Source organism: Danio aesculapii, chromosome 21 (genome assembly GCF_903798145.1).
Source record: "Danio aesculapii chromosome 21, fDanAes4.1, whole genome shotgun sequence".
Classification (NCBI taxonomy): Eukaryota; Metazoa; Chordata; class Actinopteri; order Cypriniformes; family Danionidae; genus Danio; species Danio aesculapii.
In genome coordinates, this window is record NC_079455.1 from 40,342,201 (window position 1) to 40,359,748 (window position 17,548).

The following is a 17,548-nucleotide window of genomic DNA, read 5'->3' on the forward strand; positions in this document are numbered from 1 at the left end:
ATTTGAGTATTTGTAATTTGTTACTTTACACCACTGGTCTCGAGTCTAAAACAAGCCTAGAAAAAGTCTGATTTGGGACAGTCGTCTTGTCTATTATATGTTTAGGAGGGCCAGTGTATAGAAAATAGGCATGACAAGTTTAATTAAATAGATCCTGAGGGAAAGTATCACCCAAAGACAAAGAACCCAGTCATTGAGACCCTGCCTGTAGCATCTGCATCACATTGGGATGTGCCAGTGCTCGGGAAGCAAAAGGTTTAATGTCTCCGTCACCTAGGCTGCTAGAGTTTTGAATATATATGCATAATCACTGTTCATTTTAAATTAGATTAGATAAATGTATATTTCATCAATATAAAGTATTAATTTGAATGCTTTTGAGGGTTTTTTGTTGTTGTTTGTCATTTTACTTCGCTCTTTCTTTTATAAATACATTTCTGCTTTTTAACATTTAAACTTTGAATTAATTTTCTATTTTGTTTTAGCTTTGGTTTTATTGGCCTGCTGATACAAATCAGCTAATAATAACAATATAGTCAGTGGTGCATTATTTGATGTAGATGTTTGTGTGTTGTAGGCATCACACCTGAGACTCACCTGCTGTTGGAGCATGCTCTGTGTGGACATGAGCTGAGTGGCTCCGCCCCCTCATCACCAGGACACGCCCCCTTCATCTTTATCACTTTCATCCTTCTTGCCCATCTGCTCTTATGAAGTGCACGTACAACAGACCAGTCGAAAGGACACGAGGGATGGACACGAGCTCATTTTGGTGAAGTTAAAATTATATTTATTTACTAAAACGACTACTTTTTCTTTTTACCCTTGAAGATTTGGCACTCTTATGCACTCTTATGATTGAATAGAACAATCAATACACTTGAAATATGCTATTTATATGTAAGCACTTAAAATGTGCCAGTAAAGTGTGTGAGCCAGATGCTATTAATTGGATGTATGACTGGTCATTTTAATGTAATTATGTTTTAACTCAAATTTCTGCAGCTGTAATGGGTTAAAGTTAGCTATGTCATATTTTTAATATAATGCTCTACTGCATCTGTATTCATTTATTGAAAAAAAAAGAACAACACGAAACAATCACTGTGGAAAAAATGAACCAAAAACACTAAAGCAGAATAAAGGTTTGTATTTAAATGGGTTATACAGTATTGTTGTCTGCTTTTAATAAATGAACACATGAATACGTGTGAAATTACACTGCAGAAATGCTTTTCTTAGAGGTTTTGTTTCTAGTCGGATATCTAAGCATTCTTAAATCAAGAAGCATTTTCTGGACAATAGGCTAATATATTTTGTTTTGGACAAAATAAGTGAAATGTATGTAACTTTTCCATAAAACAAGCTAAATAATCTGCAGGGGGTAATTAAACGAATCGTTTTCTTTTTTAAATGAAGGCCATGTCCACACGTACACGGGTGTTTTTATAAACAAATCTCCGTCCACATGAAAATGCAAAAACACACTGTTGCATGGGTGTAAACGCTAGCGCCGTCAGTACCAGTAGATGAACGAAGAAACTCCATTGAATATACTGTGGTAAAATCAAGTCAAATTTTAAAGTCATGTTGGGGGAAAGTGGATTTTAATGCAGTGCTTCTTGTCCAGTCTAAAACCCACTTTATATCATATATCTATCATGCAGTGGCAGTTTTATAATGGAAAGACAGTTTACCAGAAGAGCTGAGGCTGGCTGGCTGAAATTAAAATCAGTGTGCATATAGCCTATTGCATTCTAGTCAATGCAAACAATGCAGAAGATTACACGATTAATTTGCTGTGAATGTTCAGAATGATTCTCATTCACATCGTGTTTGGAGTGAACCCAGCGGTGAGAGTTGGAAACAGCCTGCAAGCTGACATCATGAGGCTAAAATCCGGTTTTAGCGTCCACTCTGTACCCTGAGTTTTGGAAAATCTTCACTCTGGCCGGAGTTTTCAGAAAGTTGCGGTTTTGTGTGGACAAACAGCCAAACCGCGTAGAAAATAGTGTGGTTTTGAAAATACCTGTGTCCGTGTGGACAGGGCCTCAGATTATTTTATCCCACTGACAGATTATTTTCCTTGTTTTTGACTTATTTCTTTTAATCAAAACAGTATGTTTGTTTCTAAGAAAATGCTTCTTGATTTAGGAATGTTTCGATATTTGACCTGATAAAAATCTAAAACCGATTTAAAGGGGTCGTCAATTCATCTTTTATCATGTTTCTCAAGATTATTGCATAATTTCATCAAATGTTTTGTGGCAAAATGGTCCAGTAATTCGAACAACGGTCATCTTCCATCCTACGTTTTACTTCCATGGAAAACACGTCATTTGAAAGGGCATTTTAAAAAGACAGTAAAGTTGCAACCGCTGTGATATTATAAAATTAAATTAAGCTGATTTTCCAAAACAACCAGTGCGTATTATAGAATCATATACGTTTTAATATATAAACAGACCCCCTCAGTTTTTTGTGATTTTGCAATCACTGAATCCAACACAAAATCAACAGTCACAATTTTTTGCGATCCTGCAAAATTCTTAATTTAAACGCAAAAAATTAAATAATCTCATAAATCAATTATGCAATGCAATTATGTCTCGGGATCCCGCTGGAGGAAGTGTCTGGGGTTCTCTCCTTAGACTGCTGACCCAGCCCCGGAAAAGCAGTTGAAAATGAATAATTGAATGAATGAGTTTGCAATTAATTGTTTTATGTGATTTATAGTTGTTGCATACGTAGCACACATGACAGATTTGAGTGTCTCTTGAAAAAAAAAAAGATGTCTCACCTACCTATTCACATATACATATATATATATATATATATATATATATATATATATATATATATATATATATATATACATATACATATATATATACATATATATATATATACATATACATATACATATATATATACATATATATACATATACATATATATATATATACATATACATATATATACATATATATATATATACATATACATATATATACATATATATATATATACATATACATATATATACATATATATATATATACATATACATATATATACATATATATATATATACATATACATATATATACATATATATATATACATATATATATATACATATACATATATATACATATATATATATACATATACATATATATACATATATATATATACATATACATATATATACATATATATACATATACATATATATATATATACATATACATATATATATATACATATACATATATATACATATATATATACATATACATATATACATATATATACATATATATACATATACATATATATATACATATATATATATATATACATATATATATATATATATATATATATATATATATATATATATATATATATATATATATATATATATATATATATATATATATATATATATATATATATAAATATATATTCCACAAATTTCTGGGAATTACCACCACAAAATCATTTTGTTTTTATTGCAAAAATCACAAAAAATATATCATGAAATCACTAGGGGGTCTGATAAAAGCAAGACATTCCAGTTTGCAATATCATTAATCAGCATGGACAGTTTTCCACTGCTAAAAAAAAAAAAGCAGACCGGAAGTCTAGCATGTTCGAGTTAGACAATTTATCTAATTTTTTATTTTTTTTTAAGATAACATTTTTTTAGCAAACAAGCGTCCCAAACACAGACTTTGGTGTAAGAACATCTTTATTGGGTATGTAAGCATTAATTCCAATTCAGAATCCACATATTTAACCAAGTATGGAAAACCAACACGCAGAAAACTGAGCGGAGGACGTGTTGAGAACAAACTGATTACACTGAAGCCCAAGAGATGAGATGCTTGAATCTGAGAGTTGAAGTTTTTCACAAACAGAAATCTGGCAATAATGAGGTAATCAGAATTCCAACCTTGACACTGAACGTTCACATGTATTAAAAAAATCCATCACTAGAAATAATATAGAGCACAGTCCTGGTACAGTACGACTTTAGATTATTAATATTATTATAGACAAAAAATAAACAGGATAGAAAAATAATAATAAAAAAAAGATGGAAAAAAAAAAAGCAATATATTGTTCTCTGGAACCCCAAATTTACACATCAAATAAATCTATCAATCGTACGGATCATTAAGTTATCTGGAGAGAAACTCTGCCACAACAGAGAATTTGGTTAAAAGCGCGCTTGTAACATTTAAATAACATTAAATTAGCAAAAGGGACTCACTGTATACATCAAAGCCGGCAGAATTATACACACGGTCATGAAGAAGAAAGAAACAAGAAAGCCGATTACGACCATTATTTGCATATATGTTAAAGCTACGGAAATGTTTCCCTTACAGAAGACACCGGTGGATGTTGTGCTGAGGCGAAAGTACAAAACTCTTCTGTACCACAGAGGAAGCTCAAGCTTATGGCAGAGCGCATTCAACATGGCGGACGCTTCTCCAGACTGAATAACGCTTGGGCTGCGTCCAAAATCGCATACATCCATACTATATAGTACACTAAAATCAGTATGTGAGCCGAGTAGTATGTCCGAATTCATAGTATTTGAAAAAAAACATTATTGCTGTGTCCCAATTCGCATACTATCTGTCCTAAATAGTATTCGAAAATAGAATTAGTATGTCCCAAAGTGTAGTGTGTTGAAAAGAGTATGGATGGTTCGCCATTTCCAGTAAAAACCAAAAGTGTAGAAGCGTCCATACTCGAACTGCTAATATTGCAGACAGTACATTGTGTGTTGGACGTGAAATTGATTAGAACTACAAACTTGTGTAAATAAACTACAAATATGGCGGACATGCGAGACCAACCATCAAGTAGAGGGGGCTTCAGTAAAGTTGCTTGAATGACTTAATTACTATCTAGCCAACTGGAAAATATTTATATTGAATTTTGCGTGTTATATTTCATCTGCAACAACAATGTATCAAGTGTTTGGACGTTAACTTTTGAATGCACAGATATCCAAAGACCTGAGGAGATTCCTCTGCAGGAAAGACAGATTATCCTGCTGCTGCTTCTCCAATAAGGTAGGCAATTCAATATGAAATGAATGTGGAAGTTTAAATTGACATTTTAACACAAGCACAAAGCTTAAACATGACGCTTCAACACATTTGCTTCGACTGTTTCAGTGTTTCATGAAGCCTTGCTTTGCCCACCATCATAAAGCAACAAAATGATCTGTTAATGAAAAAGTAGTATGTCCCAAAGCTTGCATACTCTTCTGTTACACACTCAAAAGCACGTACTTTTAGGGCGTAGTATAAGGGACACAGCAATAGTATTTGAAAAACAGTATGCGAGAATTACCCAGATGATATTCTACTTCCGGTAAGATTCTGATGTGCGCGTCCGATAGACGCTATGCTATCATGAGGCCATGCTAAAGAATTCATAAATGAAAGTGAAGGGATGATGCAGGTAGGTCACATGATAATAACAAAAGGCAGATGTAGTACGTCCGAGTTCCATTCATACTATCTAGAACGTACTTTTGTAATGGTCGTGTAGTAAATTTAAATTCAAATGCAGCACATATTGGAGTAGTAGGCGATTTTGGACGCAGCGTTGTTCTAGAGCACCTTTAAAAGTAGACAAAAATTCACACAAACATTATAATTCAGATTAACACGGGCACTAAACGAAAGAATCCACATCTTGAAGATGACTTTAAATTAGCACCATTGTAATCAAACAGGTGAATCTCACCAGGCCTGTCTAAAACGCGCTAAAGTCATATTTTACCCCCAAAAAACAATGAAAAATATAACAATGTGACATTTGGAGCAAAAGACTATAAAGCAGAGATGCCCAAACCTTTTCTTATAAAGGCACAAAAAGCAAACTTGATTGAGGGGTTAAACTCTTACTTAAAATGTCCTCATTTATTTTCATATTTAAAAATAACTAGAAAATGTTTCTTTAAAACATTAAACGATGCAGTATAATTAGTGTTTAATAATGAACATATCATAGTCAAAACAACCTATTTATAACACAGTGGAGTTCAATGCTGAATACACTAGTCAAGCTGCTCCTGCCTTTACCTTGATTTGCTTTGCTTGATTTGTCTTGTGCATTATCCTCTATCTGTTGACAGTATTTACATTACAAGTCTGATTCATTTACAACATTTAAATAGAATATTTAATTTTAGTTGGCTTTTTTTTTGTAGCTCCAAATAAACAAAAGGTACATTAAATTCAAAATGACGATCTCTGCATTCGTCCCAACCATCTCGTCATTCTCCCTCTCTTATCAGATGGGATGGCAGGCCAAACCAAAGGTTAGCATGGGCCAACTTTGGCCCGCAGGCCCTACTTTGGGCACCACTGCTATAAGCAGTATATTTACTAACCATCACTTACATTTATGATTTACTATGCATATCAATTTAGATGATGTCATTTATTTATTTAATATTGTTCTGTTTTTAATGCTCTGTATTTGATATTCATCTGCGTTATTTGTAAATAAAAAAACATGTAAAAGTTCAAATCACAAAAGACTAAACTAAAAGTTACATTTTAGTTTTTAATATTTTGCATCATCGCAACGAATCATTTTAGTCCCACTTTTTACATTACGACAATATTTAACTACATTTTTTACTCAATACTTTTATAATGCAGTTACAGCAAATCGAGATTTCTCACTTCTAGTGATGATCGTATACAAAAAAATCCGGAGGCCTGTTTCTGTCACAGGATTAAAAAAAAAATGTAAAAGTTATTCGATTTTTTTTTTTTACCTCACAGTTCTGATTTTATTTTCCCCCTAGTTTTTATTTTAAGTTAATTTGTAATGTTATATTAATTTGAGTTCATATCTCGCAATTTCAACTCTTTTTTCTTATGTGAATCTGAGTTTGCAACATGCAATTTTTAAAATTACATCTAAAATTAATAGAATTCATTCCTCCTTTTATGAATTCCCCTTGCAATTGTGGAGTTTATATAAGAACCAGAATTGTCTGCTTATTTTCAGAATTATTATTTCTGCAAATTTCAGTTCAGAATTTTTAACTTGCAGTTTTTCGTTAATAAAATTTAGCAAAACATTTGTATTTTCAATAATTGTGCGATTTATAAAATCAAAAGAAAAGTCAAAACTGCAAGACATAAACATGCAGAATTGTAATAAATTTATCTGAGTTTTTCCATGCTAAAATGTCACAATGCATTATATTTTGCCTCCCCATTTTGGGTGAAATACGACCTAAACACATTTTCCTGTGAGATCCGCCTTTATAAACCTCATTTGAATAAGACACACCCACTGATTGAGACACGCCCTCTTAAAGTGACAGGTGCACCTCAGGCTGATGAGCTGTGTCTGTAGGTTTACTAGACTTGTTTACTGATCCGTCACATAAACACACACACATTCACAGTCACAAAACACACACACACACACACGCACGCACAGTCACACTTCCCTGTCTGATGGAGTGTTAAAATGATATGTCTGGATGACAACACCCCTGAAAAACCTTCCTTAATGAGACACACACTTTATATATATTTATAAAACCAATAATCACTTCTTTTTTCGGTGTTTTTCTATTGCACTTTAGCATTTCTTTTTCTTTACATGTGACAAAATGACCGTATAAAATAATAATATCAGATAAACAATAAGTGTATATGTACATATAATACCTCCCAATGATTGTATTCATCTCTTCAATAAACTGTTGATTCTTATTATAAAATATCATAATAACTTATTACTATTAATAATCTGAGAGAGAGAGAGAGAGAGAGAGAGAGAGAGTGAAGCTAAAAGAAAGGAGACAGAAGGAAGAAAGACGGAGAGAATTGTCAGTTTCTCCAGCCTGGATGTCCTGAGTCTTCGTCCCTGCGAGATGATTGGCTTGATTTCTACAGGGATCTGATTGGACATCCATGACTGCTAGGGGCGGGATTTCCTTCAGACTGTAGGAGTCTCTAGTGCTACATCCCCCCCAAAAGCCCCGCCCACATTACCTCTTTCTGTTGCTGCAGTCCAATCGTTGGCTGAATACTGAAGGGGGCGGGGCATGGGTGGGTCACTCTCAATCTCTCGCACGCACACACACACACACACTACAGGAAGCACACAGGTCCGACTTCAAGATGAAAGCGTGATGAGGGTATCACCTTTGGGAGCTTGCTAATGCGTACGACAGGGAGTAAGGCAGGGTCCGACACCCGGAACAGGAAGTCAGCATGCTGCCAGCGCCCGTTCAATTGCTAAACAAATAAAAAATAAATAAAAATCAGAGACAAGATGATAAATTATAAAACAGAGTAAAATTGTGTTGAAAAAATCATTAAAGCTGAAATGAAATATACATATTAAAGTATTAAAATCACTAAAAGGCTGCACGGTGGCACAATCGCCTCACAGCAAGAAGGTTGCTGGTTCGAGCCTCGGCTGAGTCAGTTGGCGTTTCTGTGTGGAGTTTGCATGTTCTCCCCATGTAGGCGTGGGTTTCCTCCTGGTGCTCCGGTTTCCACCACAAGTCCAATACATGCACTATAGGTGAATTGGGTAAGCTAAATTGTCTGTAGTGTATGAGTGTGAATGATTGTGTATGGATGTTTCCCAGTCATGGGTTGCAGCTGGAAGGGCATCCACTGCGTAAAACATATGCTGGATAAGTTGGCGGTTCATTCTGCTGTGGCAACCCCAGATTAATACAGGGAATAAGCCAAAAAGAAAATGAATGAATGAATGAAAATGACTCAAATTAATAGGTTAAATACTTAAAGTGCATCCGGAAAGTCTTCATATCACTTCACTTTTTCCACATTTTTTTAATGTTACAGCTTATTCCAAATTGGATTAAATTCATTTATTTCCTTAAAAATTCTACAAACAATACACCATTATGACAATGTGAAAAAAAGAGTTTTTGAAATTGAAAGGCATCTGAAAGACTCTCAGACCATAAGAAACTAAATTCTCTGGTCTGATGAGACTAAAATTGAACTCTTTGGAGTGAATGCCAGGCGTTACGTTTGGAGAAAACCAGGCACTGCTCATCACCAGGCTAATACCATCCCTACAGTGAAGCACACTGGCAAAATATCAATGGAGTGGCTTTACAACAACTCGTTGAATGTCCTTGAGTGGCCCAGCCAGAGCCCAGACCTAAATCCTATTGAACATCTCTGGAGAGATCTGAAAATGGCTGTACACCGTCGCTTCCCATCCAACCTGATAGAGCTTGAGAGGTACTGCAAAGAGGAATGGGCAAAAATTCCCAAAGACAGGTGTGCCAAGCTTGTGGCATCATATTAAAAAAGATTTGAGGCTGTAATTGCTGCCAAAGGTGCATCAACAAAGTATTGAGCAAAGGCTGTGAATACTTCTGTACATGGGATTTCTCAGGATTTTATTTGTAATAAATTTGCAACAATTTCAAAAACTCTTTTTTCATATTGTCATTATGGGGGATTGTGTGTAGAATGTTGAGGAAATAAATGAATTTAATCTAATTTGAAATAAGCTGTAACAAAAAAAATGTGGAAAAAGTGAAGCACTATGAGGACTTCCCAGAGCACTGTATTTGAGCCTAATAAATAAATAACATATAAACCAAAATTATCTACTGAATTGTATTACTAAAAAAAAACAAAGTGTATAAAATAAAAGCTAATTTAAAAATATACATTAGAATAAATAACAATAACATTAATATTATAGTAGTGCATAAATATGGGTAAAATAACACTGAGCCAATGTTCCCCTTTACATTTATTCCATAATATATTTTCATTTACAGTTAATGTTGAACTGTAACATTTATATATTATTTATATTAAATAATAAAAGTCTTTTGTTTACAAAAGCAGATGTTTTTAGCAAACAATATTTTTAAAGAAAAATCTGTATTTAACCATCTGGATTTTTTAAATATTTATTTCAATATAATTAACTATTAACATTTTTAAAATGTTGTTATTAATTTTTATTTGGATTATTATATATTTTGATATTAATCATTATTTTCCATTATATGTATAATACTAATCTTCTCAAAACTTCTTAAAATTCACTAATCAGATGCAATATTACATGCACATTACAATCACGTATAGGATACACTCCTTCCTCTCCTACGCATCAGGGACTTTGTTCAAAACACTTCTACATTTCTGCTTGTACAGATAGCTGTTTTATATTTTTATTCTTTGTACTATTTTCTACAACCTTATATTCCATATTAAAATATTTTATATTTACTTTTTTCTCCAGCATAACTTCTATTTCTCCATAGTTTAGACTCTTGTTATTATAATTATTATTTTATTTTTGCTGCACAATATATTGTTTTAGCATCGATATCGCAATGTGTGCATCCACAATAGTCATATCAAAGCAGCTATAATAGGGATTATAGTTGACCAGGAGCCGCAGTTCAACAGTGATGGAAATAACGGTAATAACTGGAAATATAAGTACTATGTTTCCCTCGTTGAGGTGAAAAGCAAGAATGTTTATGTATCGTGTAACTTATACCCAGAAAAAAAAGGGTCTCTCTGTGTCGGTGACGAGTAATTTTAATCTAATGAAGCACCTCACGTCGTCACATAAATCCACTAAATTACTGGCTACGCAGGTGATAACAGGAGCTCTGCTACCAAAGGAGGAGACGAAGCCACGACGTCAAAGTAAATACAACTTGATTTTCTCCACTGCAAACACCTATTACTCAGACAGAATTAAACACTATAATATCAAGATGTACAGTTGAAGTCAGAATTATTAGCCCCCCTTTGAATTTTCTTTCTTTATTTCCCAAATGATGTTTAACAGAGCAAGAAAATTTTCACAGTATGTCTGATAATATTTTTTCTTCTGGAGAAAGTCTTCTTTGTTTTATTTCTCCTAGAATAAAAGCAGTTTTTATTTTTTAAACACTATTTTAAGATCAATATTATTAGCGCCTTTAAGCTTTATTTGTTTTCGATAGTCTACAGAACAAACCATCTTTATACAATAACTTGCCTAATTACCCTAACCTGCCTAGTTAACCTAATTAGCCTAGTTAAGCCTTTAAATGTCACTTTAAGCTGTATAGAAGTGTCGTGAAGAATATCTAGTCAAATATTATTTACTGTCATCATGGCAAAGATAAAATAAATCAGTTATTAGAAATGAGTTATTAAAACTATTATGTTTAGAAATGTGTTGAAAATTTTTTTCTCTCCATTAAACAGAAATTGGGGAAAAAATAAACAGGGGGGCTAATAACTCAGGGGGCTAATAATTCTGACTTCAACTGTATATTGTAATTAATGTCATTAAAGTTCAACATAAAGGGTTAACCAAAAAAATAATCATCTGACAAAATGACCGTATAACATTTATAAACTACAGCAGTCAACATTTAAAATGGATCAAAAATTAAATTGAATTAAATTAAATACAAACCTTCATAAATAAATGACATATTAATAAATATTTATAGTGTATGTTATTGTAAAAAATATTAGTATTGTTTAATATACTTATTGTTTTTAGGACAACTCTTATGAGAGGTTTTGATCCACTTCGTCATTTTTGATCATTTGGGACAGTACAGTGTCTGAATGCTTCTTTCTATACACTCTGAATTACAGGTGACAATAGCTGTTTCCATACACCTACACTGAAAAAATTATTCAAAGATGATTCCTTGGATTTACCCAATTTTTTTACGTTAAGTGGTTGTAAACAATTTATTTGGACTGAATTTAAACAAACAAATTAAGTTGAACATTGCTCAATTTAATTTGTTTGTTTAAATTCAGCACAAATAAATTGTTTGCAACAGTTTTGCATGCAACACTTTTTTCAGTGGGGCATTTTGCATTAATATGCATTAATATTTTGCATATTAAAAACCGGTTGATAAAACGCCATCATGCACATACATTTTGAAAATGCGCATTAAAAACGTATGTGCTAAAACTTTTTTATTCCATAGGAAAAGATGCGCATAAACTACGATGGAAACACTTTTACCGAACAAATTCCAGTATGCGCATTAAAAAAGGTCATGTGATTTTTTTATAAGAGATCATGTGATGATGAAAATGTGTGTAAATGGAGAAACCAGCAAGCTGAGCACACTGTATACCATCTGAACTGTTGTTTTGGTCATTCTAAAACGCCTTACTGTTTAAGTATTAGTGTTATATTAATGACCTCCAGAATCAAGAGCGTCTGTCTGACACCTTCAAACACCACCGCACGTTCACTGCATGTCAGGATTTGCCTTCTGAGGTACAAGAAGTGTCTTGAATAATGTCAAATAAAATATTATTTACTGTCATCATGGCAAAGAGTTATTAAAACTATAATGTTTAGAAATGTGTTGAGAAAATCTCTCTGTTAAACAGAAATTGAAGGAAATAATAATAATAATAATTCTGACTTCAACTGTATACAGTAGTTGAGGACATGCTGCCGTGGTCTCTCACATTGTTCCACAACCACATTACAATAGTGTAGATTAGTGTTCCATGTTTTAAATTTATTTTACAGTTATGTGACACATTAGATGCTTTTTTAAGTAGCGCAATAGTTACTTTCCCTGGTCATGAGTTACTTTTATAATCATGTAACTATTCGTGAGAGTAGTAACTATAACTAATTACTTTTTTAAAGGAACCAACCCAACACTGCAGTTCAGATCATGAAATTTGTGGGGTCATTGAAGATTTTTACCATAAATAATGGAGCAAAACTTCCTCATTTGCATGTGTTTTAAGGCCTGTGATGGTATCAGCATATTGAGAGAGTTTAAAGCATTTAGGCAGTAAAGGAATTGTACCATTTGTAAGTTTAATAAAAATGATTTGACTATTATTGCGACTTCCTGATTTGTCCTTAAGTGGCTAGAGGGGCAGTGAGGGTCCTTGTGAATTTGTGACGCGCTGATGGCTGAGACAGACACACTGAGCCAAAGATGTTATTAGCAAAAATGTATATAGAGTTGAAACATGACAAACAAAACAGCAATTTTTGGGTCAATACCTGTTGTCTATGGAGCTGATTATTGCAGTGAAGTGATATAGGGTTGTTGCGTGTGCTGTGGCGGTCAACAAAAAGTACAGCTACCCCACTCTCATTCTCTCCTAACACCTGTGTGATTGTGCACCCGCTTTATTTGCTCTAGCAGGTGCCATGTAGGCCCACGTGTCTAAAAACGTCACTGTGAAACCCAAACTAATCAGTATAGAAATAAACATTAGAATTAAATGAAAAGTAATATGGCTCCTATAACTATAAAAATGACCATGCAGTGCTATTTTACACTTGATTGTTCTATTTCTGAACCTGAATTCTTACTAAACAGATATTAAAGCCATCTGGTGACTTTGTATTCGTCTCGCAATATATATCGTAGAAAAACAAAACATCGCAATGTCAGATTTTACAATACCGTGCAGCCTTAGTTGTTACTATTTCAAGGTCATGAGTGACTGTGTAAGCATTTCACTGCATATCACACTCTGTATGACTCTATATGTGACAAACAAAATGTGAATTTGAATCTTCAAAGTTGTATCAAGACCCATTTTGTGCACTATATTTTAAGCTCATGCTCACCCAGCAGGTGTCCTCCAACACATCCGGCTCCAGCATCTCTCCGGTCCATGCGTGGAACTGAACTGCATTTTGGGAAGGAGGCTGGTTGGGGGCGTGGCTCCAGATAGTCACGTTCAAGCAGTGGATAGTGATTCGTTGCTCCGCTCCGGCGCTCAGCAGATGCAGGAAGTTCATCTGAACGCGTCCAACACTGAACTCCAGCTTTGAACAGGACATTAAACACCATCAACACATGATTATCAACCTATTTAGATAAACAAACCCTCTCAACTGGGCATCTGCAGGTATTACATTGTCTTGTTACGATCTGTTCAATTCAAGTTTATTTGTATAGTTAATTATTATTACAAATCAAAGTAAAGGTAAAAGGTAGTGTTGTCACGACACTGGAATTCAGTACTAATCGACACAGACATTTTTAAAACATCCATTTCCCACATTGGAGCGCTACTGAGCATGTTTTTAAACACTGCTGATTTACCATTGTGTTCACATGCTCAACAAAAATGACTGTGATTGGATGTGAAGGTCATCAGTTCACTGAACTCACCACTGTTTACTGAGTGTAACCACAGATACAGGGACACTGGAGCGTTTTAAAGCTGTGATTCATCAGCGAATCACTTGTATATCAGCTTATAGACAAACCAGCTGATCGAACACTCTAGTGTCCCTGCATCTGTGCAAATTGAAATGCAAAATAAGATGAAATAGGTAATAGTAAAGTCTTACTTAAGTTTATTAAAGGGATACTTCAACCCAAAAATGTCAATTTTCTCTCTCTCAAGTACTTTCTGAGTTTTGAGCACAGAAGGAGACATTTTGAAGAATGATGGAAATCTGTAATCGTTGACTTCCATAGATATACAGATTCTACAGAAGTCAATGGTTACAGGTTTTGAACATTTTTCTGAATTTTTGTGTTCAGCAGAAAAACAAAGACTGGAAGATATTTGACAAGTGAATGGTGACTAAATTAAGACAGAAGTTTCAGTTTTGGGTGAACTATCGCTTTAATTAAATAAAACCAACAGTGAGAAATAGGCAGATTATAGTTATATGTTAATTTAAAAAAAATAAGATTTTATTAGTAATCAATTCCATTTCATTGAGTTTAATGAGTTTGATTTTAATGTTATTAGGAATTAACTAAGATATTAACATCAGCTGAGATTAATACATGTTTTTGTAGTTGTCAGATTAATGTTTGAAAATAAATCGATTATTAATTCTTAAAGCATTTACTGCTGTGATGAACAAACACTAATACAGCGATCTGAAAACTCTTATTAAAGACAATCTAAAAATATAAATAATAATTTACAGTATCTTAAAGTGCCCATGATATCGATATGTTCATCATTAATGTACAGCTGAACTCATAATTACTCTGTGATTTCTTTTTTAAATATTTCCCAAATGATGTTTAACAGAGCAAGGAATTTTTCACAGCATTTCCTATAATATTTTTTCTTCTGGAGAAAGTCTTATTTGTTTTATTTCAGCTAGAATAAAAACAGTTTGTATTTTTTTTAAACCATTTTAAGGTCAATATTATTATGTTTTGTAATATATATATATATATATATAGAAAGAGAGAGAGAGAGAGAGAGAGCAAACCACTGTAATAAAATGACTTGCCTAATTAACCGAGTTAAGCCTTTCAATTGCATTTTAAGCTGAAAAATATTATTTACTGTGATCGTGGCAAAGATAAAAGAAATGAGTTATTAATAATAGATTATTAGTTATTAAAACTATGTTTAGAAATGTGTTGAAAAAAATGTGTTTTTTAACATAAATTACGTCAACTCAACTGTACATTGAATTCTTAAGTATGGGCATAAGGAGTATTTTTGGCATGGGAAAGTGAGTGAGAATGATCTGAAAGCTGAATATGAGAGACCTTGGCTGTGGTGATGGGTCTGAGACACGTGCGTCCGCCACCGCTGAAATTACACATCACTTCTATAGAGTCTGAGGAGCAGCCCAGGTTTGGGTCGATCCAGTAAGTGCCTGAAAAGATAAATTAATAAAATAACTGAGCAAAACTATATCATGAAAACTGAAACTTGACAGTGGTAAATATTCCACTACTAGAGCAATCTATAGATGCTATTGGTTAGCCCACACTGCAAAAACTAAAATAGAGGCACACCAACAGTACATATTTTAGATGTCTCCCTTATCTGACCCTTCAGGCTTAGGAGTGTCTTTTAATATTCTGATGAGTTGATTCAGGTGTGTTTGATTAGGGAGAGGTTGAAAATGTGTACTGCTGGTGTGCCTTCAGGAACAGGGTTGGGAAACACTTGTGTAATGTATTGTTACTGTATAAAAGCTTATTATATGGTCCTATGGGCAAATTCTGAATGTTATAAAACATTATTAAATATCATTTTTAAGCATTTTGAATTACAAGGACACAAGTCATGTCCTCATAAACCACCTCAGTGTTGGAATACCCATGTCATTATACAAATTCTTTGTCCTTGTGAACCACTCAAACCAGCACACACACACACGCACCATCATGAAGCGTGTCCCGGCAGTCGTGCAGGTCTCTGCAGAGTCGAGCGGGATGGTCTCGTGTGCCCAACGGGTTCTTCAGGCTGTGGACTAGAGAGCTCAGATAATCAAGCGTTCGCAGGATCTCTGGAGCCTGATCCAACATGGGCATGTCCAGCAGACCCCGACCCTGAGAGAACATTTAGACAGCCTTTAAAACACCACATTAACACTCTATTAAACTGCAAAAAACACAATGCAACGTCAAGAACATCGGGGCATGTTCGTCAGACCCTGACTCTGAGAGAACATGCAAATATCACCGTATAAACACCCAATAAAGCATTAAAACAGTGTGTGTGTGTGTGTGTGTTTGAATGAGCTCACCTCCATTTTCTGTGTGTGAGTCTCTCGGAAAACTGGCTGAACGACACCGAGACCAAAATCCTGAATCTGTAACACACACACACGCGTGCGCATGCAAACAAGCAAATTTAATAACAAATGCATTAAATAACATAAATATAGCACTGAATGTGTGAATGAAGGAATAATTACAGGAATAAAAGGACAAAAACACACACATATATAAACATCATATAATAATCAAGTTAATTCAGTAACACTTTACAATAAGGTTAATATTACATTATATTAATAAGACATTATATATAAAATAAATATTTAATATTATATATATTATTAATAATGTTTATGTCTAGTAACATGAACAAATAACAGTTAACAGAAATAAAGTTGTTCATATTACCCCCTGTACATTACCTAATGTAACACGCATGAATTTGTATTCCAATAATGCACTGGTATAATCAATGTTGAACTAATAAATGCTGTACAAGTCTTGTTCATTATTAGTTAGTTAATGTTAGTTAATGACACGAACTAAGCTTTAACGTAAAGCGTGACCAAAGATTTTACCATAGCCAGCGGGATTCCTGGAGGGCCCTGTAGAGAAAAACAAAAAACATAACCATATATGACTTTTAATTATATTATTATTTAAACATTGCATAAGGATAAATATTGTTTGTTTCTGGATGGAGCTGCTTTGGTATGAGGCCAATAGTTTGACAATATAAATAAGGATAAGATTGTATTTACTTATTGTAATATTTGAGGAAACCATTAATTTAAAAAAATACTCAAAGGAACAGATCACCAAAAAATGAAAATATCCTCATCATTTCCTCACATTCAAGGGGCTCTATTTTACTGATCTAGGCACAGAGTCTAATAGCGCAAAAGCATTAAGGGCGTTTTCGAATCCACTTTTGCTATTTTAGGGACAGAAAAATACAGTTTGCACTGCGGCGCATGGTCGAACAGGGTTGTGCTTATTCTCTTAATGAGTTCTGGGTGTTTT

General features: G+C 33.7%; 1 protein-coding gene across 1 annotated transcript in view; it reads right to left on the reverse strand.

The window, feature by feature from the left end:
* Positions 1–3,739: 3,739 nt before the first annotated feature.
* The window catches only part of col27a1a (collagen, type XXVII, alpha 1a), a 156,084-nt gene continuing 142,275 nt past the window's right edge, over positions 3,740–17,548 (reverse strand). The window contains exons 56-61 of the mRNA XM_056447135.1: positions 17,104–17,130; positions 16,552–16,617; positions 16,186–16,354; positions 15,563–15,672; positions 13,657–13,857; positions 3,740–8,303 (exon numbers count right to left, since the gene is read on the reverse strand). Of these exons, the coding sequence (XP_056303110.1) occupies positions 8,157–8,303; positions 13,657–13,857; positions 15,563–15,672; positions 16,186–16,354; positions 16,552–16,617; positions 17,104–17,130 (720 nt within the window). The 3' untranslated portion in view covers positions 3,740–8,156. The remainder of the gene's footprint in view (positions 8,304–13,656; positions 13,858–15,562; positions 15,673–16,185; positions 16,355–16,551; positions 16,618–17,103; positions 17,131–17,548) is intronic.